The 19,340-nt window shown below is 34.5% G+C and overlaps 7 protein-coding genes across 12 annotated transcripts in view; 3 read left to right on the top strand and 4 right to left on the bottom strand.

The window, feature by feature from the left end:
• LOC123006440 (transmembrane channel-like protein 7) overlaps positions 1 to 1,111 on the bottom strand; it is a 5,882-nt gene extending 4,771 nt beyond the window's left edge. The window contains exons 1-3 of the mRNA XM_044400917.1: positions 869 to 1,111; positions 630 to 816; positions 337 to 578 (exon numbers count right to left, since the gene is read on the bottom strand). Of these exons, the coding sequence (XP_044256852.1) occupies positions 337 to 578; positions 630 to 801 (414 nt within the window). The 5' untranslated portion in view covers positions 802 to 816; positions 869 to 1,111. The remainder of the gene's footprint in view (positions 1 to 336; positions 579 to 629; positions 817 to 868) is intronic.
• A 677-nt stretch (positions 1,112 to 1,788) lies between these two features.
• Positions 1,789 to 4,355, top strand: LOC123006450 (beta-1,3-glucan-binding protein-like). The gene is made up of 6 exons (XM_044400945.1): positions 1,789 to 2,029; positions 2,298 to 2,743; positions 2,799 to 2,941; positions 3,103 to 3,494; positions 3,879 to 4,030; positions 4,076 to 4,355. The coding sequence occupies exons 1-6, from the start codon at positions 1,909 to 1,911 to the stop codon at positions 4,262 to 4,264; spliced, it is 1,443 nt and encodes a 480-aa protein (XP_044256880.1). The 5' UTR covers positions 1,789 to 1,908; the 3' UTR covers positions 4,265 to 4,355.
• Positions 4,262 to 10,061, bottom strand: LOC123006444 (probable DNA double-strand break repair Rad50 ATPase). The gene is made up of 5 exons (XM_044400931.1): positions 9,968 to 10,061; positions 5,682 to 6,417; positions 5,494 to 5,632; positions 5,041 to 5,451; positions 4,262 to 4,994 (listed from the first exon to the last, which is right to left on the bottom strand). The coding sequence occupies exons 2-5, from the start codon at positions 6,398 to 6,400 to the stop codon at positions 4,365 to 4,367; spliced, it is 1,899 nt and encodes a 632-aa protein (XP_044256866.1). The 5' UTR covers positions 6,401 to 6,417; positions 9,968 to 10,061; the 3' UTR covers positions 4,262 to 4,364.
• LOC123006475 (sarcoplasmic reticulum histidine-rich calcium-binding protein-like) lies at positions 9,810 to 11,417 on the top strand. The gene is made up of 3 exons (XM_044400994.1): positions 9,810 to 10,417; positions 10,468 to 11,115; positions 11,161 to 11,417. Exons 1-3 carry the CDS (start codon positions 10,413 to 10,415, stop codon positions 11,240 to 11,242), a joined length of 735 nt encoding a protein of 244 aa, XP_044256929.1. The 5' UTR covers positions 9,810 to 10,412; the 3' UTR covers positions 11,243 to 11,417.
• On the bottom strand, positions 10,221 to 12,330 carry LOC123006465 (tubulin polyglutamylase complex subunit 2-like). 2 transcript variants are annotated; one of them, XM_044400980.1, is made up of 2 exons: positions 12,280 to 12,330; positions 10,221 to 12,221 (listed from the first exon to the last, which is right to left on the bottom strand). In XM_044400980.1, exon 2 carries the CDS (start codon positions 12,196 to 12,198, stop codon positions 11,410 to 11,412), a length of 789 nt encoding a protein of 262 aa, XP_044256915.1. In that variant the 5' UTR covers positions 12,199 to 12,221; positions 12,280 to 12,330; the 3' UTR covers positions 10,221 to 11,409. The 2 variants fall into 2 exon arrangements, with proteins under 2 accessions (XP_044256915.1, XP_044256906.1); XM_044400971.1 differs by having other exon boundaries at positions 10,221 to 12,181; positions 12,235 to 12,300.
• Positions 12,331 to 12,520: 190 nt separating this feature from the next.
• Positions 12,521 to 14,400, bottom strand: LOC123006458 (thioredoxin-related transmembrane protein 1-like). Its single transcript, XM_044400958.1, has 5 exons — positions 14,239 to 14,400; positions 13,309 to 13,470; positions 13,088 to 13,262; positions 12,843 to 13,040; positions 12,521 to 12,796 (listed from the first exon to the last, which is right to left on the bottom strand). Exons 1-5 carry the CDS (start codon positions 14,376 to 14,378, stop codon positions 12,677 to 12,679), a joined length of 795 nt encoding a protein of 264 aa, XP_044256893.1. The 5' UTR covers positions 14,379 to 14,400; the 3' UTR covers positions 12,521 to 12,676.
• A 359-nt stretch (positions 14,401 to 14,759) lies between these two features.
• Positions 14,760 to 19,340, top strand: part of LOC123016057 — a 7,636-nt gene continuing 3,055 nt past the window's right edge. For 2 of the 5 annotated variants that reach the window (XM_044416259.1, XM_044416286.1), the window contains exons 1-6: positions 16,248 to 16,979; positions 17,025 to 17,177; positions 17,218 to 17,464; positions 17,509 to 17,893; positions 17,939 to 18,161; positions 18,208 to 18,309. In XM_044416259.1, coding sequence (XP_044272194.1) covers positions 16,743 to 16,979; positions 17,025 to 17,177; positions 17,218 to 17,464; positions 17,509 to 17,893; positions 17,939 to 18,161; positions 18,208 to 18,309 — 1,347 coding nt within the window. In that variant the 5' untranslated portion in view covers positions 16,248 to 16,742. Of the gene's footprint in view, positions 14,823 to 16,247; positions 16,980 to 17,024; positions 17,178 to 17,217; positions 17,465 to 17,508; positions 17,894 to 17,938; positions 18,162 to 18,207; positions 18,310 to 19,340 lie in introns of those variants that run through there. The other 3 variants (XM_044416267.1, XM_044416278.1, XM_044416294.1) reach the window with 3 other exon arrangements.

Below are 19,340 nucleotides of genomic sequence, written 5' to 3'. Positions count from 1 at the left end.
TAAAATAATAATTAATAGGTATATGTTCTTAATATTGTTTTCTAGATTTTATGTATGTATTGTTTATTTTTATTCACATTTTTATTACTTCACTTGAATTTGCTTTAAGTTAGGTTTTCAAATTATTTTTTTTTTGTGTTTGATTGTTTTTACAATTAATCCCCATATTTGTGACTCAACTTTTGTGTAGGAGCATTTTTTCCCAGATAAATTCTATCAGAACTTAATCAGGGGAAGTTATGAATCATCTAATTACGATAACGTGTTTGTTTACCTAGCAAGTGAATAAAAATTTGGCACGTTGTTTTTAAGATAACATACAAAAAATATTCTTACTAGAATTTTGGCCTTCATTTCCTTCTTCTGGGCCATGGGTACCGGCATCCCCTTGATCTGCATGATCTCCTCCCAAGTGGTTTGCTCATTGGAGAGATTTTCCGACAAGTCTGGGAGCATCGCCACTTGCACATCGCCTGCTGTTGACGCTCTCCTATGCACAGTTGAGTCTCTTCGCGACCGTGAAGCTGTTTGTCTCCGAATCGTCCTGTTGTCATTTGTGCGAATCCTAATTGTTGCAGCTGAAACACAATTTTTGGAATGCTTGACACCATCATCACCGTGAAACATACCTGCCCGTGTTTGCTTGCTGGGTAACAACGTCGCTAAATGTTTAGGATTTGGGTCTTTTTGTAGAGGGTCTAAGTCAGCATCAGTGGGGTAACTTTCCTGGTAGAACTCTGAGCCTGCCTCTTCCCAACCTTGGGTCTTCGTCGGCTTTTTCTTATTTCCGCCACCAGACATTTTCGAAAACTAAATCTAGATAAAGAATGAACAATGCATTGTAAAAAAAAAATAATACATTTATTACCTGGAAATTTATACGCTGATTAGATAAAACAACGTGGGGATTAGTATAAACACACTTTCCTGGTGTCAATTACAAAATATTTTTCGTTGCTCATTGTTTATTATAATTATTTCAATTAAGTTATTTCTGGGAGTTGTAAACAATTAGCACTTGATTCATTGCAGTTGGCTTAGAAAAAATAACCAAGCTATTTGACATCTGTCAAAATTACGCCTTATGTCATTAGCAAGGAAAATCCTGTAGAGTAGAAATTACAAATGACCAAAAATTAGCTATTCACATTCGGAAAATTATTAATTTATTTGTTATTACAATACAAAATCGTGTGGCCTGTTTAAATGGAAATATCAGACAGTCTTAACGTTGGCACCACTAGCAAATTCATTCATAGTATTTTTAATAACAGGTGTTGGCAATTCCGGTTTTTGATCATTAAACGTCAGAAAAAAACCATCTAAGGAAATTTAGAGAGAACAACACAAAAAAGAGGACAAATTCGGTACCGCCAACAGTTTTTGGAAATTTAGAGACGAAAAGTGTGCAATCAGTAAAATTATTATAATACTATTTAAAACATGGAAACGCCAATCTTCTTATCATTAAAAAAAACTTTATTACTAAATTAAATCACTTTGTTATTGACGAAAGTAATACGCAAACATATTATGGATGTTGTGTTGTATGGAATTATTGTGATATGTCATTCTATGACGTTTGTTTTGGGAACAGGAGCGGTTTTGTACAAATCAGGGCCCGGATTGATTCTAACAATAACCAAAACAAACTTTTTCTTTAAAATTAGGTTTTGTGATCATAAATCTGATGTATATTATTTTGTAATACCATGAAAACAAACTCTAAAGTGACCTTGTTCTCATGCGAAAATTCCCCATTTTCGAAAATCCCACCCTGATCGAGGAAGAATTCTTTCGATTGGTGCGCGTCTTGTGGAATTCCCGATGACCTTGTGACCTCAATTTTGCTCGAATAACAACGATTAAACATTATTTAATCATTTTACATTTGTAGCAAGAGTAAAAATGAAAGAATTTGTATGGCTTGTAGTGTTTTATTTTATAAGATTAAGTTTAGCTGACTTTGAAGTTCCGGATGCTTTGATTGAAGTTTTTCAACCTCAAGGTCTGCGAGTGTCGATTCCAGGTGAGTAAAAACCCGTTTTATGTCCTTATCAAGGCTATTAACAAACTCGTTTGGGTGTTTTATCAGTATAGTGCATTTTTTGTTTTCAATGTTGGTGACAATGATGTTCCGAATTTTCGGTGGCGAACATGAAAAAACTACTAACTGACGTAAAATTCCCTAAATTTTTATAAAATTCATTATTTTGTTAAAAACAGCGCACAATTAAAGCAAAAATTAGTTTACTTATTTAAAATTCGTTCAATTACAAAAATCCACACTTTCCCAGACCAAGAAGGCATAAAACTCTTCGCCTTCCACGCCAAAATCAATGAAGAAATGAATGGCCGTGAAGGGGGAACATTTTCAAGAGACATCACAAAGGCTAAAAACGGCCGTTGGACCTTCTACGACCCTTATGCGAAATTAAAACTTGGAGACAGACTATATTACTGGACTTATGTTGACTATTTTGACGGGAAAAATAAATTGGGGTACACTAAAGACGATCAAGAGTTTGTAGTCAGCCAATTGTTAGACAAAAAGGGATCACCTTCAACCCCACTGGTGCCAAAACCAGCACCCGAAGAAGAAACTCTTCCTAGTGGTTGCAAAGCGAGCGCTACGATCAGCAAACACCAAAAGATGTGTAAAGGAGAAGAAATCTATAGCGAAAATTTCGACAAATTGAAGCCAGACTTGTGGACTCCAGAAATCAAATATGCCGGAAAACCGGTAACAAAATTTTGCCCAAAACAAGAATGAAAATTTTGATAATTGTCACTTGTAGGATTTTGAATTTGTTTTGTACACTGATCGAAAGGAAATTTTGTCGGTGGTCAACAATGAACTTGTCATTCGCCCAATTCCCACCGAACAACTCTTCGGTAAAGGATTCGTGAGTTTTGAACACGAAATAGACCTTGGCGATAAGTGAGTAAAAAGTAAACTTCAATTTTTATTCACAAGTACTGTAATAATATGCCTTTTGGAGGTCGGGAAGTGTGTCATTACATCTAATGTCAAAAACATTTGACAGAACTTTGACAGATAAATGACGTATTTCCCAGCTTGGTTGTAATATACTATTCCAGATGTACGGGAATCCCCGGCACCACCGAATGTGTCCAAAAAGCGGTGGCTTTTTTGATTCTTCCTCCAGTAGCTTCGGGTCGGATCACCACGAAAAATAAATGGTCTTTCAAGTTTGGGAAAATCGAAATTCGGGCTAAATTGCCCAAAGGTGACTGGATTTATCCTCAATTGTTCCTAAATCCGGTGAATGAGGAGTACGGCCCGGATTACGCTTCCGGGCAAATCCGGATCGCTTACCTCCCCGGAAATAAAGCCATGGCGCGAAAACTGTACGGCGGGTGTGTACTGGGGAGTTCCCCTGCCGCTAGGAATTACGCTTTGAAAAAAATTGAGAAAAACGAAGGCTCGTGGAGCGATGACTATCACAAATTTACCGCAATCTGGAAACCAGGTGAAGCCCCTAGATTAATCAGATGTGTAGTCGTTTTCATCAAAGTAGTGGTTGAAAAGAATCATTTTAAGTTGGCGACCATGCGAAAATTCAAACAACCTTAACCTCAATCCTCCCTAAAAATGTGTACCCCAGTTTTTGTCATTATTGATGTGATTAAATTTGTTCTGAATGACATTAATGACACTATTTGTGTGAATCGGCCTTTAAATTGATGCACATTAATATGAATAAGAGTATAATAACGTTACATTTCAATAACAGAAATAATGGAAAGTTAAAATTCGCTAAAAAAATCTTTTTGACAATTCAGTTTTTATTTTTTTAATTAATTTGATAATTCCAATAAAAACAACTTTTCCATTTGTTTAATTCTGGTTTTAGACGAAATTATTCTCATGGTTGATGACCAAGTTTATGGAAATATTTACCCCCCTAAGGGGGGTTTTGTAAGTGAGTCTCAGAACTTGGATTTAGATATGAAGAATGTCGAGAGATGGCGTAATGGCACTTCATTCGCACCATTTGATAAAGAGGTTGAGTTGAATTTTTGGTAAAAGTAGACTTAGTGGTAATTTTAGATGTATTTGACAATTGGTGTGGGAGTTGGAGGTCATTGTTTTGAGGATCGCAATGATGGCAGCAAGCCATGGAAAAACAACGACCCCAAAGCACAAAAAAACTTCTACAAAGCTTCATCACAATGGTTACCAACTTGGGACAATTCTAGTGTTTTAAAAGTGGACTATGTGAAAATTTGGGCTCTGTGATTTTTTACACAACTTTATTAAATATTGTATTGCCATATAAAAACAATTGCAAAAATATTACAGCACAATAATACTTAAATTTTGTACAAAAGTTTGTACTTTACTCAGCGCCCCGCCCTGACGTTTCTCCCTCCTCTTGCCCCTCCCCGTACATCTCATGCAACGAATCCAATTTGCTAACCATGGCCTCCCCTCTACTCGTCGTGTTTGTCACTTGTTTCACCAAGCTACTTGCCTGACTTTCGAGACGCATCAACCGTTCTTCTCGTGCATCAATTGTCTTTTCTTTGTTTTCGTCGATGTCGTAATCGTCTTCACTCGACGACTCCTTGTCGTCGCTGTAGCCACTCTCGATGCTGTTGTTGGAATCATCGCCTCCTCCGTTTTTCCGCGAAGCGAACTCGATTCGCAATTGTTCCCATTGTTTTTCAGTATTTGAATTTTTTTCTCTGGCTTCTTGCCACTTTTCACGGCTGTATTCGAGTTCGCCTTTGAGTTCGGTTAAAAGTTTGCGTTTTTGGGCCAATTCGTAACGGAGAATTTTTTCTTGTGTGTGGAGAAGTTCGTGCTTCTTTTGGAGTTTGCCCACCACGTGCCAAGTCTCGGAGAGTTCATTTGAGACCAATTCTAGGCGTTTTTCCTGCTCTTGGAGACGGCCCTCCAAGTGGGTGTTGAGCTGCTTGAGGCGGTTAGTTTCACGCTCTAGGGACTTTTTCTCCAAAATCAAGTCCTGGAAGAAGGAATTTGAAAAAATTGTTGACAGCTCAGTGACTTACCTTCAATCGGATAAAAGTCTGGCTTACGCTCAGGACCAAATGAGGCCCTTTTGGACCTTCCACCACTTTGTAGCAAGGATTTTCATTCTTGGGGTCTTCATTGGTTGTGGGAGCACTCTGATGACTCAAAAGTTCAATCAAGACTTTCCACACTTTTGGTAGATTTTCAACGATTTCTGATGCGCTGTTCACTTGGTTGGAAATTTGTGTTTCTGGGTTTGTTTTTGATGCTTCCTCACTCACTTCGCTCACTAGGTCTAAAAGAACTTTCGGAAGAGCTGACACTTGATTGGATTCTTCATTAACAGCAATGTCTTGGAGGAGGTGATGGTTTTCCTCTAACAGCTTAATGAGTTTGTCGATGTCGATTTCTTGGTTGTTTTTGAAACCAAGAAGAATTTGGGAGAACAACTACAAACAATTAATCTTGCTACTCAAAAATTTCACACTTACTTGATTAATAACTGATAATTCTGCTTGATACTGGCGACATTCGGCTTTCGTCAACCCCAAATTTGATTCTAAATTTTTGATTTCGTCGTATTTTTTCGAATTGTCTTCTTCAAGTCTGGCCAAGTTTTCGCCAAGCTCTCTAAAATACAAACAATGACTCTTTAAAGGCCACCACGAGTGAAACTTACGAATTTTTCTCCTTCTCGTCTTGCAACTCCTTCTTGACTTCTTCTACCAAATTCTTCAATTCGTCTTTTTGCTTCTTATCAGCACGTTGTCGCTCTTCGTAGACAATCCTCAAGTTTCTGATATTTTGCAACTGTTTTTCATACTCAGCTTTCAAGTCTTGTGACAAAACTTTGAGTTCCTTTCCAGCTAAAGACGCTTCAATTTCTTTGATTTTTTCCCTCATTTCCTTCAATTGTGCTTCCCGGATCATCAACATCTGCTTGGAAACACTCACAACGTCTTTAAGAGCGACAACGTGGGCTTTATAATCCGCTCTTTCTTTTTCAAAGTTTATTACTTCACTGTTCAAGTCTTGGATATCTTTCTGGAGTGTTGCAACTGTCATTTTCAGTTCGAGATTATTCCGTTTGATTTCTTCCAAGTCGTTCGGCCCACTTGTAAGTCTTCCATTCTTCAATTCTTCGTTTTCTTGCTTCAAACGTTTGACTTGGTCACGTAAATCCTCCATTTCTTTCCGCTTTTCGGCGATTATTTGTCTACGTTTCTCGTGTTTTCGGGCTAGTTCGAGCTTAAACTCGTCTAGTTCCTGTTTGTGACGCCGCTGACGGTCACTTGGTGTTTCTTCTTTCGGTTCAACTTCGTCACTTTTGTCAACTGAAGAATTGTTGTTCCACCATATGTCTTCTTCATGTTGTGGTGCACTGCGTGTGTTACCCATTGTGACTAAGACGTTCTCTGGCGAGCAAAAGTAGTGAGTCTGAGTTGGTTTTATTTTTAACCGACAACTCACACAAAAAATAAACGATTTGCGCCACTTTAACGATATCAAAGTGAGTCTACGTGTTATTATCAAAGGTTATTATTAGAGTTTCGGGGAAACTTGACCATCGACTTTGCCAAGAGGTTCACGTGGTGGTTGGAACAATACACAGCGCATTTTTAAATATAACCACAGTGGACTTGGAATTAGTGGTGCGTCGTTGGTAAAACTTGATTTATGGGAAAAATGGACTTATTTTGGTAGAAATTTGCCTGGGTTGAGGCCAATGTAAATATTATGGGTGCCAAAAATAGACGAAAGCTTTCCACTGTTTTTAATTCATAATTTTTCTTAACAAACCAAAGTACCAAGAATTTAGCCTTTTTAGATATGCAAATTTATTGTAAGTGCAACATTTCGTTGTCAAAAATGAACACACAATGGCCACAATTATCTTTTTCGTCCTTTAATTTGTTTTTTACTTCACTTCATAATTGTTTTTATCCAAGTTGCGAATCGTTTTTACAAAAAAAGATATTGAATTATTTTTTCCCGTTAATTAACACTTTTTGATCATTGTATTTTTTTAGATTTGTAGCCCCCTTGTGGACACAATTTTTTTGTCTTTAATAAGTTCTGATACCCCAGAACTCGATTTACGAACATTCTCATGCAAATCAAAAAAAAATATTTAAAAAAAAATAATAAAATTTTTTTTTTTAAATTTTTTCGATGTTGTTTTAGCAAAATTGTAAGACAAGTCAAAAATTTTTTGATGGAGATTAATTGATAGATCGATTTAAAAAATTATTGGCTATTGGGGGTACATTAAGCTGTAAAAAACCTGGAAACATTAGTGTGAAAAGTAGCTTTTCTTTTCTCTCTTTTCTTTAAATCAATGTTGAGGGTGAAAAATTTTTTTTTCAAAAAATCGTAAAAGGATCTTGTATGAAGTTTATTCCAGTTTTTACATTCTCTGTGCGGTCATTGGTTGGGGAGATATCGATGATCAAAGACAAAAGGGTCCTTTTTCATTAAAAATCAGATATCTCAGCGACAAATTGACGTAAAAGAAACATAAAAAAAGCAAATTGAAACTGAATGAATAAGCCATCCGATCCATGCATTACTTTAACTTAAAAAAAAGCCTGGAACCAAAAATTTCATATAATTGTGTAATAACAGTAGCTCAAAACATTTTCAAAAAAAAAAAAAAATTTTAAATTTTTTCGATGTTTTTTTAGCAAAATTGTAAGTTAAAAATTTTTGATGTAAGTAGATTATTAATTGATAGATCGCTTTAAAAATTTATTGGCTATTGGGGGTAACATTAAGTTGTAAAAAAACTGGAAACATTAGTTTCTCCTGAATATTTGTGAAAAGTTACTTTTCTTTTCTCTCTTTTCTTTAAATCAATGTTGAGGGTGAAAAAAATTTTTTTTTCAAAAAATTGTAACAGGATCTTGTAAGAAGTTTATTCCAGTTTTTGAAATTACCTTTACATTCTCTGTTTTATAATTGGTTGGGGAGATATCAATGATCAAAGACAAAAAGGATCCTTTTCATTAAAAGTCAGATATCTCAGCGACAAATTGACGTAAAAGAAACATAAAAAAAGCAAATTGAAGTTGAATGAATAAGCTATCCGGTCCATGTATTGCTTTAACTTAAAAAAAAGTCTGGGACCAAAAATTTCTTAAAATTGCGTAATAACAGTAGCTCATAAAAAAAATTAAAAAAGTTCTCAAAACAAGAAATTTGAAGCTTCAAAATGTTTCTTTTTTAATCACTGAGATACGTATACAGCGTTTCAAAAATCACACTTTTTTCAATTTTTTTAGAGTAGTGTACAGCCTGTCCCAAGTTTTAGCGCCGGCCCAAAAAGAAATATTTCTGATTGATTAAAAAAAAATTTGCTAGTGCAAACAATAGAGGAGTATACAGACTTTAATTAAGTGCTTCGATATTGTTCAAAATTTTTGGCGTATGGCAGTGAGATCATAAAAACCAAATTTGAAAAAACAATTTTTCACTTAATTAGAATTGGAATAATTTCTACATGAAAAAATTACTTGATTTTTTCTAGTAATAATTGTGAAAATAGAATAATGCAATAGTTGATAGGTTTTGAGTAATTAACATTTTATTATTGAAAATCTTGAAAGTTTTAATAATTTATGGGTGGCCATAAATTACCAGAATTCCGAATTTTCAATATTAAAATGTTAATTACTCAAAATCTATCAACTTTTACATTATTCAATTTTCAGTTACCATTAGAAAAAAATTTGTAAAAATACTAAATTGATGTCTGTATAATCCTCACTAGCAAAACATTTTTTTATTCAATTAGAAATATTTATTTTTGGATCGGCCCTAAAACTTGGGAGAAGCTGTATAGTGTATTTAAACTAAATATCCTTGAAACTACCGGGTGTCTGTAAATGATGGTGATTTTTTACTTCAAATTGGTATCAAATTTAGTTTGGCAACCTTGACTTGCAAATTCAAACGTCACAATTTTATAAGCAATTGTCATTTGCGACGGGCGACTGCTGATTTTGCCGTCACCTGAAATATTCCGATATAACAAATTAATACAATTAGATAATTCAGTGTTGCCAAGAGATTTTTTTGTCACCCGGTATATTTTTTATCAAATAAATATAAACAACGTTGAGAGGAAAAAAGGTTAAAAAACAGTTATTGAAATAAACTGATGTGTAATTGAATGAATTTCCTTCTAAGAAATAAACCAAATGTTATAAACGTTTTAGTTCATATTTTTGTCTTTTATGACTAACACTTTCATTTGAATGTTGAATTAAATATAGACATAATTTATTTGTTATAAAACTTTCAAGGAAACCAATATGATGCATAGACAAGTTTATTTTGTAATACACAAGAATTAATATAAGTTGTTAAATAAATATGTATTTATCTAAAATAAAAGGAAATAATTGATTTAAAAAAAAAACAAACGACATTTGAAGAGATAAAAAAATTCTTTGTTTCAAAACAGAGAGAAACATTGGCATTGCCCCCAGCAATTTATTATCAGTAAACGTCACACCTGAGACTAAAAATATGTAACAATTGAAATAAACAGTTACAAGAAGTATTTTTGTACGCGACATTAATAAACAAGTGCATTGTTTTTAAAACAAATATTTTGTAAAAAATCTCATCTTTGGAAAAGCCAACGAACTTGACAGATAATCAGGTATATTCATTCACCTTTTCTAAAAATATGTTAGAGGAAAGTTTCCGGTCATATCTATTGACTAAAACAAAGCTCGTCTAGACTGTCACTAACCCATAAACTAGCCTTTCTGACTCACCCAAAAAAAATTGAACAAAACCTAAATTTGAGTTCACCTTGGCGCCTTAAAAAAATCGTTATGCAACTCGGGGGAATCATTGACGTTGGTTGTTGCGAAAGACTTAAGCTGTGAGTCTTAGAACATTGTTTGACACATGGGAAAACAAGTAAATCCGTCCACAAACATCCTATTTACTTACAGCAAGATGGAAACTTACACGAACTAAACTATATTATACTAAAATTCGCACTGGCTCGATTCGTAGGTACTTCAAACGGGTCGTATTTATAGAAATTTATTTATTGGACACGTAAGCAGTTCGGAGATCCAGTGCCAGGTTTTAAAAATACAATCTCTACGTCTTTACAGCCATCTCGTTCCAACCAAAACCCTAAATGAAGACCGACAACATGGAAATTATCTAATAATTTTCAGTTTATTTTAAGTTGCGAATTGAGACCCATCAATGATTTGGTTTTGTTGGGAATGTGTAAATACTTAATAAACACTGAAGATATTTATTTTCATTGTTACAAAGATCGGGATTAAAGGATCCAAGCCCTTATCAGAGCAAACACAGGTATCAACATTTTTTTTCTATTTAAGAGAAAAACAAAGCAATTTGAAGCATTTGTCGAGACAAAATGAGGTAAGTGGACACCCCGCCCCAGCAAATTTAAATTTACCGCCAAAATGCAGGATCTTCATCTGTTTCACTCTTTTGTTCATCTGCTTCACAATCATCCCCACGGCTTACTGCGACAGGAAGCACAAAGTGACTGAATACAACGAACGTGATAAACGTGAGACGAGAGAAAGATACACGAGACGTGATCTCGAAGATGAAGATGATCGCAAGTTTAGGAAGAACAAGAATAGAGGACGCAATGACGAAGACGACGTAACTGAAAAAAAGTACAAGGGAGGGAAGAAGAACAACGACGAAACGAAAAGGTTCAAAATCAGAAATGAAGAAGTGTTGACCAAGGGACGAAAATCTAGAAAAAATAACCAAGATGAAGATGAAGAACCCGTCAAAGTGACAAAATCGAAGATCTACACCCGGAAATTCCAAGAAAGTGACGAAGATGACGATACTGAAGAAGACGAAGTGAGTGAATCTTGTACCAAAAAGGGGAGGGATTGTGACAATACTGAAGAAACGGACGATGATGACACTAATGAAGATGAGGAGAGTGAGGAAGTCCCAAAGAAACGGATAATTTACGTGAAAAAGTTTGCCCACGAGAAGAAGAAGAACAACAAAGATAAAGAAATCGGAACGATTTTGAAGATACACAAGAAGAATGGTGTCGATGTCAGTAAAAACAAGGGTCGGAGATTCAGGTTTGTGGTTGTTTTAGGGGAATTGAGTTTTACACTAGTTTGTAGGAAAGATAACGACGATGATGATTCGAGTGAAGAAATGGATCTTCCGAAACGACACCGTTTACTCTATGAAGAAGACGAGTGAATTTGTTACTCGAAAAAGTGCCCACTTCATCGGAGTGGTTTAGGGAGGAAATTAGTCCAATTGTTGCTCAATGTTGTTATTAACCTCTTCACGTTTTTGCGGATTATGGGGGGTTAATTACCCAATTCCATACTTTCATTATATTACGTTTTGTTACAATAGAACTTTCACTTTTTCGGTTTGTTTTTTACCGGTTTTTTCTTATCACATTCACTTTCCACATCACACTCTGGATTATCTTCAAATTCAAAAATTGAAGAGTCGATAACGTTTAGTTCGTTTTTCTCGACCAAAGGTCTGTTTTCGAGGATTCCAGGTGCCAAAATATGTATCATTTCGTTGCTCCATTCCGGGAGAGTGGCCTTTAAGACGGCTAATTGCCACCCAGGCACCCCTAAATGGGCCAACGCCATGCGAAAATACGTCACAAAGTCTTCACAAATGAGGTAAAAAATCCTCATTTTGTAGTACAACCAAATACTGGCGGGTTTCGAGGGATTAAACTGGGCCAAAACCACGCAATTGTCGTCCATTTTGGCCAAAACGTGTATTTTGCTATAAGGAGCCAGGATTTTGATCCCACCTTCAGTCAAATACATTGTATCAGTGGTCACGAGTCTTTCCATTTGTGAAAGAGGGTTGATTTCAATGCCTCCTAACACGCAGCAACTCAGGTCGTCAGTTTCACCCTTATCATACTGGAATTTGTAAGTAAAGGAAAACCCATTGGTCGAAAGGAAAAAATTTCGGAGGTCGCTGGGTAGAAGAAGACCGTTGGTGGCCTCCCAAGTTGACACTTCTTCAACTGTTGCTGCAGGGCAACGTTCGAGGTGGATTTGAGTCACAAAATTGCAATTTTTCAACACTGAGGTAACACCTAGGAGTAGGTTCTCGTAAAATGAATCTTCGGTGATTTTGTCAATCAGAAATCCTTTCTTTCTGGAAAAAGGTTTCATTTTGGGACGCTTTGAGGCGAAAACTGAAATTTATACTTTAACATTTTCTTCATTGTTGGATTTGGATAATTCAAGCCGAACCTGTCACGAAATTTTGACAAATCTCATATAATACAGTCGCCAAAAACAAAATAAAAATAACGGTCGTGAATTATTGAAAAATAGGTAAAGTGAAATGTGTTATTATTGCACTTTTCATGTGCCATTGGTGTTTTTAACAAATTGCGTGTTAATAATAAAATTAAAAAATAATACAAAAAATAAAAAACTATTAAATATTTGGATATTTGTGCAAAGTTTGGGGTGTTAGCAAAAACGCTTGTTAAAAATAACATCACAAGTTTATTGAAAAAATCTACAATAATATTAATAATAATAGAAAATTTAAATATCTTGTCGGAATCATTGATTTCTTTCCATTTATGTTAGTCACTTCGCAAACTGTCACTAAAGTCTCAAATTTTGCCCTCTTGTTTAATTAATCGGCTCTTCTTGGTTTACGTTTCTTGGCGTTTGGACTGCTTGGATTGCTTTTATTTTTATCTTTATCTGACCCTTCAGCATCATCTAATAAATCATCTTTGATATCTTCATCTCCCTACAACAATTATTTATTGATTTCATAAAAAACTCTTAAAACTCACCAATTCATCATCAGATTCCTTTGCTTTCTTCTGTTCTTTGGTCACTACCACTGTTTGTTTGGGAGGATAGATCAAATCAATCATACAAACCAAAACCAATCCCAGTAAAGCCCCCATGATGATGGTAGCTATGGCGAAAATCAAGTAAGACCCCCATGTTGGCAACCCAAAATCATCCATCAATTTCGTATGAATCAGCTGGAAAATAATTAAATTTGTGTTTTCTTTTTGTTAATGTTAATTACCCTCAAAGTCTGTGATAGTTTGAAAAATGTGGAAACGATCGACATTTGTATAGAGTTGGGCGATTTCCAATAAGGCACAGGTTCGACTTGTTGCCACTTTTTCTCGACTACGAAAGACATGAAAGACTCCTTATCTCTGGAACCTTTGTATTGTCGAAATTCACCATTGAGGACACTAAAAAAACTGTTAAAAATTCTAGACTGATCTAGTGACCACGTACTGGAATATGGTGGGCAAAGCAGTCACCATGAATCTACCACTGAGACCTGGTGAAGAGGTCACGTCGACTTGACCAACCTTGATCCCCATATCGAGGCCCCATGACGCAAACTGTCTCCATGTGTCTTGGAGACCCTTACAAGCTGGGCACCATGGTGCATAACTAAAATAATAAAAAAAATTGATAAAATGATTAACATCTCAGTAGGCATTGAAACTGCAAACCAGACTTTAATTTTAGTTCTAAAAAAGTTACTAATGTGAACATTCTTTAGATCGCGATACGTCATAAAAATGACATTTCTGTTGAATTCTGTCTGAAAAAATAACATAAGTAGAAAAGGGGAAGGTTGAGAATTAAATACTGGAAGGTTTTCTAAAAGGAATAAATGTGAAACAGCACAAAATCTATTAAAAGCGACAATTATCACAAATTTTGAAATTGACGTATCATCAACCTCAGTGGGTGCAATCGTACAAAAGTGAACAACCTAGAACTCTCAAAGAACAAATGTTGCCACCTTAAATATGAATTTCCATGACCTACCGAGATGTCAATCATTTTGAAACTTGGCATATTTTTTGTGTTTGTTACGCCACTGACTAATGACGTTTTGTCAACAATCACGAGTTTTGGAGCCTTGCAGTGTGCCTTGACCCCCGCAACACTTTTTCTCAATTTTTGCACCTAAACCGATGAATTTATCGCCAATTACGGTAAAAACCGGCATGGGTTTGGCGAAAGCCCACGCCTGCATTTTGCAATTTTTATCGAAAATTTCGACCGGAAATGCGCACCAAGGCCGTGTTTTAATTAAATAACGTGCGAAAGCATGCAAAAAATCAGTTTTCCGTTTTTTTCAGTCGGTTTCGCTTCAAATCATCTGACATGACAGCGACTTGTTTTGAATCGAAATTACAGTTTACTTACAATTCCACCATCCACTCATCCTTCAGCATGTCCGTCCAGTTGTCTTCATTTAACAAAATAATGTCTTTTTGTCCTTTTACATTCAGAAAACCACAAATTACAACAAAAATAATCAAACACGTCACTCCACCGCGCGCCATATTGGAAAAAGACGTCAGTGGCGGCACGTGCAGCCATATTCAAGTTCCTGCAAGTGCTGCAACAGAAGTAATTAAAAAAATAAGACTGGTTTCAGACAAACTGATTGATTTATGATAATTTGGCGTTTAAACTTTAAACAAAGCTCAAGTTTTAAAATATTGTTTTATTGATTATTTTTTTGTCAAATAGAGGTTTTTATGTCTATTGTAAATTATGGAAAATTGTGATTTCTCATTTGGATGGATGAACTATGAGTCCTAAGTAGGGTTAGTTTTACAAATAGTACCAATTTTTCATAAGAATCAAAAATTTTTGTTTTTTTGGTCTCTATTTTTAATAATCCTAAAAACTATGCATCGTAGAGTATTTTAACTTGGTGCATCGTGTTCAGCGTGTAATTTTACGTCTAAAAAGCGATATTTCCAGCGTTTTTACGATTTAAGGTAAATTGTCCATTTTTGCGATTTTATTAACGTTCACTTTCAAAAACGTAATTTATTAAACTTGACCCAATAACGTTTTATGCACTTTTTTGAGTTTTTAGGACTTCAGAAAATGTAAAAAATGTAAATTAATTTTAAAGTTTGATTTTTTCGAGACTTTGGGCTAAGAAAAACTTTGTAAAGTTTTTTTTTATGGAAATGCCAAACAGTCTTAACGTTGGCACCACTAGTAAATTCATTCTTGGTAATTTTAGTAAAGGAAGTTGGCAGTTCCGGTTTTTTGAATTAATTTGAAAACAATGTCATTAAACGTCAACACAAAAAATCGTCTAAGAAAATTTAGAGACGAAACACCAAAAATAAAACAAATTCGGTACACTAACAGTTTTTCGAAATTTGGAAACGAATTGTTCGCAAGCAGGAAGTTAGAAAAAGGGCCCGTTAAAATGTAGACGCAATTTGTAATGCAGGTTTGCTAAATATTTCTTAATTTTTAGCAAGAAATCGACAAGAATATAAAACAAACATGAATGAGAAAGAACCTCGGAAAGAAGGAAATTAAATTAGTGCCTTGTGCATCGTTTTTGAGGAATGAGTTGAAAAAGTAACAATTTTGAAACTAAAGCTGAAGAAGAATTTATAAACTGCATCGATTTTTCGCTCATTTCAATAAATTACACAAAATTTATTTATTGCCAATCATCATAATACCTACTTGTATCTTTTGCTAAATAACTTTTTTCTGTATATTCATCCTTTTTCTTCAAAGTTTTTGAAGCAAGATCCTCATTTTTGTCCACAACATTGTACTTACTTGCGTTGTGTTTCTATCAAAATTATTAGCACTGAATTCTGTCTTTAGACATTAGGAGATAGGAGATAATGATGTCTGTCCTCAGGTATTCAATTATTGCGCTTTCAAAGAGCAAACAGGCACACAAGATTCATAAAAATCAAAATTTTGACAACATCTCAATTTGAAAACATAACCATAATTTTTTAACAAAATTTCTAGTGACAAAAACAAAGGGTAAACAAAATTTGTGGCTATCTACCAATTTTTTCACCAAAATTTTGACTTTATACAGGGTGCGCCAGAACACGCGCCCCAGCGAAAATTTTCAAGTAAGATATCAGGAACATGAAAAAAGTGGTTAAAAAATTCTATGGGTCAAAAAATTTTGCCATTTATTTTTTGACATTTGACATTTTTTTATGTCTATTTAATGATACTGATGAGAAGTTTTTTTTGTATATGTTTTTTTTTACAATTATTTAGTAAAGGCACAAACATTTTGACAGTAAAAGCCACAAATAACATTGAACAGAGTTACAATTTAGGATACAGCTTTCTTGTTTCCTATTTTAATAACCTATAGAAAAAAAAACTTGGAAAATTATTTTTCCAACAGAAATAAATAAAGTCAAAGTGCAAAATTTAAACGAAATTTTTATAGATAAAATTTTTTAACATTTTTTCCATGTTCCTGGCATCTTACCTGATATGGCATTTTTCTCTGGGGCGCGAGTTCTGGCGCACCCTTTCTTGCTCTTATAAATCTAAGACTCTCGCAACATTTTATTTTCAAATTTTTGTAAGAAATTTTAGTCAGGAAGTAGAAACACATTGTTATAAAATTATTTAATTTTGTAATTATGCTTCTTTAGCTTTGATCCATTCAAATTTGCAAGAAAAACAGTTTTCAGAAGTCTTCAGAAGGGAACAAATTAATATTTAGCACATATTGGTAAATAAATCGTAACAGACAGAGCAGTTAGCACAATAATTACAGGTGATAGGATTAAAAAATTTATAAAAAACATAATACCCCCTTATTGGTAAAATTCTTTGTTTTTTGTTTTAGTTATGGATAAAATGACACAATGATATGTCAAATGTTCCGTTAAAATGACTTTTCAATGAATCGATCCTCCGGTGACTCTCGGCCAAGCTCTTCAATGAGTTACATAAAATCGTCAACTTTTAAATCAATCTTCGAGCTGTGCGATGTGGTCTCTGTGATAGTTTGTTGCCGCATTGACACGTCCATAATGCTGATTATTGAATCCAGTTCCAACGAATATTGGATCCCTTCGATGAAAGTCTCGGGTCTAAATAGTTGGTTAGGCCATCTAGCCAAGGATTTACTAAACGACGTAAAATTTTCCCTAAAAAACCCCCAAATTCTTCCCTTTTTCTAGATTTTCGGCGGTAACGCTTCAATTCAAGGACTCGCTCGCTTGAACAAACTTTGGATGCCGTCACCACACAAAACTCCTTATATCTGTCATGCGATTTTCACAGCAGATGTGACACTCGAGATGAAGAAAAAGTCCAAAAGTCCTTTTGGAAAAGTAAAATTTCGCACGTTAAAAATGTTTATTTTTGGTGTAGTACAGGGGGAAAATCCGGTGGTGCACTTTCGACGATATTATCAAACTCTTCAATTCAAGCGTTTTGAAAAGCCCAGAAATCCTCGATTTTATTTCTTGGACTATTCGAAAACCATCACCGATTTTAAACCCGCCATCTGACCATGAAACAGTTGGAAATTTTATGGAAATTTCGGAAAATGTTATAGTTTCGGGGAAAAACACGATTTATGAACAAATTGTAGAAGCAGCAGGGATAGACCGTCACGGTACCTTTCAACTCTTGTAACTTAATTCCTACGAAAAGTTTCAGCTCAGGAAGTGCTCTACAAGGAGTTTCTCTTAATGAGTTACCCTGCTGTCTACTTAACTTTATCAAATTTTGTCAAATTTGTCGTTGATTTGGGTTGGACGAAAGACGAAGCTCTTCATTTGTACCGCTCAGCGGACTTGTATGGCCGTGGGGGGATTTCTTTTCGCGAATTTTTGTACTTTTTGTCAGCTACTGAGCCGGGGACCAGTCACGGGGGCGGTCCAGCCGAGTTGCGATGTCGCTACATTTTCAGATATTTAGACACCGACAAAAATAATCTTCTCAAAAAAGACGAAATGAAAAATTTGGTGATTCTTGTACGAAAATCGCGGAAATTAAACATGGATCCTATGCAAATCGAAAAAGAGCTAGCCGAGTGTTACCAGTACGTCGAAAATTAGTCTAAACAATATAATTTTGGGTTTCGCAGATCGATCGGAATCGCTGATTCTTATCCACTCACAATGTCGGATTTTCTTCGTGCTGTTGGTGAATTGAAAGTGCGAGGGACGTCGCAAATTTTTCGGGCCCCTAATAGTGTCCAAAAAATCATAAAAGACATTATGTGGGTCGGTTTTGATGTTTTATCAGATTTTCATCAATGTTTTGTAGTGATCGAGACGCTAAAAGTCAAGAAGACAGTTTCCAGCCTGGTAGGTTTGCGAAATCATTGATTTCTGGTAATTTTTTTTTTTCAAGTTTCTGTTGGGGGTTATACCAAATGTCCACTGTACGAATTGGGGATTCACAGTGTCAAAATCGGAAATTTTATCAACATTGAACAGTTGTGGAACATTGAAAGTAAGTGGAAAACCTACGAAAAATAAAAAAATTTTTTTTTTTTCTCTCGACCCTAAAAATATTTTATACATATTTTTGAGTCTTTTGCAACATTTTTGTACTTTTCTAAGTTTCTTGGACTTCTAGAAGTGCGATTGGTTGATTTTGTTTGATTTTTGTCAAAATTTTCGGCAATTCTCGGACCGGAGCGGATATCAGCTAATAACTTTAAAATTATTTTTGATAACTGTCTTATGTTTGGTACCGTTGGTAAGTACTTTTAATTTCCTATCTTATAAAAAAACACCATAGTTTTGCGATAAATAGTTATTGAGAAAATCGCTGGTAAAACAAAAATAACAAGGATATTAATTCGTCAACAACTTATTAATAACTATCAAGAATTTTGCAATTTTTTTAACAGCAATCGACTCCTTGAAACGTTTTACATAAGTATAGTACAAAACATAAACCGTTCTTAATGTACATTAGCCGGAATTAACAAAGTAAAAATGACTGCAAATTGTTGAAAACCTTCTTTGAAATGGCTTTTTTTGAACATGTGAACTTTTTGTTTTGTCTAATAGTTGTCAAAATTTCTAATTCCAAGCGGCTTTTGCATTTACTTTTTTTAAAAACTAATTTGTATTTGAATTAATATTTTCTTTTGTATTTGAGTTTGTCTAAAATTATTAATTTTATTAACAGTTTGAATTTGAGTTTTTTTTAAACAAACAATTAAAAAAAATCCGATTTTTGTAGAAAGATACCTATAAAAAATTAGAAACAATACAAAAACTACTTAAACAATAAATTTGTTTAAATTAATAATTAAAAAAACAATTTTTGGGCTACGAAATTACCAAAAAATATGGTTTATTCAAAATTTGGTTTGTTTTCGAGTTTTATACACAGCAACTTATCCTAAGAATTTTGAAAATTATTTTTGAAAATGAAATTCGGTCTTGTCTTGTTTTTTTTTGAAACTGCTATTTTTATTAGAATTTTTTTGGAATTTTTGGTTTATAATAACATAATTGTTTAGGTAAAAT

The sequence above is a fragment of the Tribolium madens genome, unplaced genomic scaffold (genome assembly GCF_015345945.1).
Source record: "Tribolium madens isolate multiple individuals breed KSU strain unplaced genomic scaffold, Tmad_KSU_1.1 Scaffold_11;HRSCAF=98;Tcas5.2_LG3b, whole genome shotgun sequence".
In the NCBI taxonomy this organism is placed as follows: domain Eukaryota; kingdom Metazoa; phylum Arthropoda; class Insecta; order Coleoptera; family Tenebrionidae; genus Tribolium; species Tribolium madens.
This window is presented reverse-complemented; position numbering and strand designations above follow the sequence as displayed.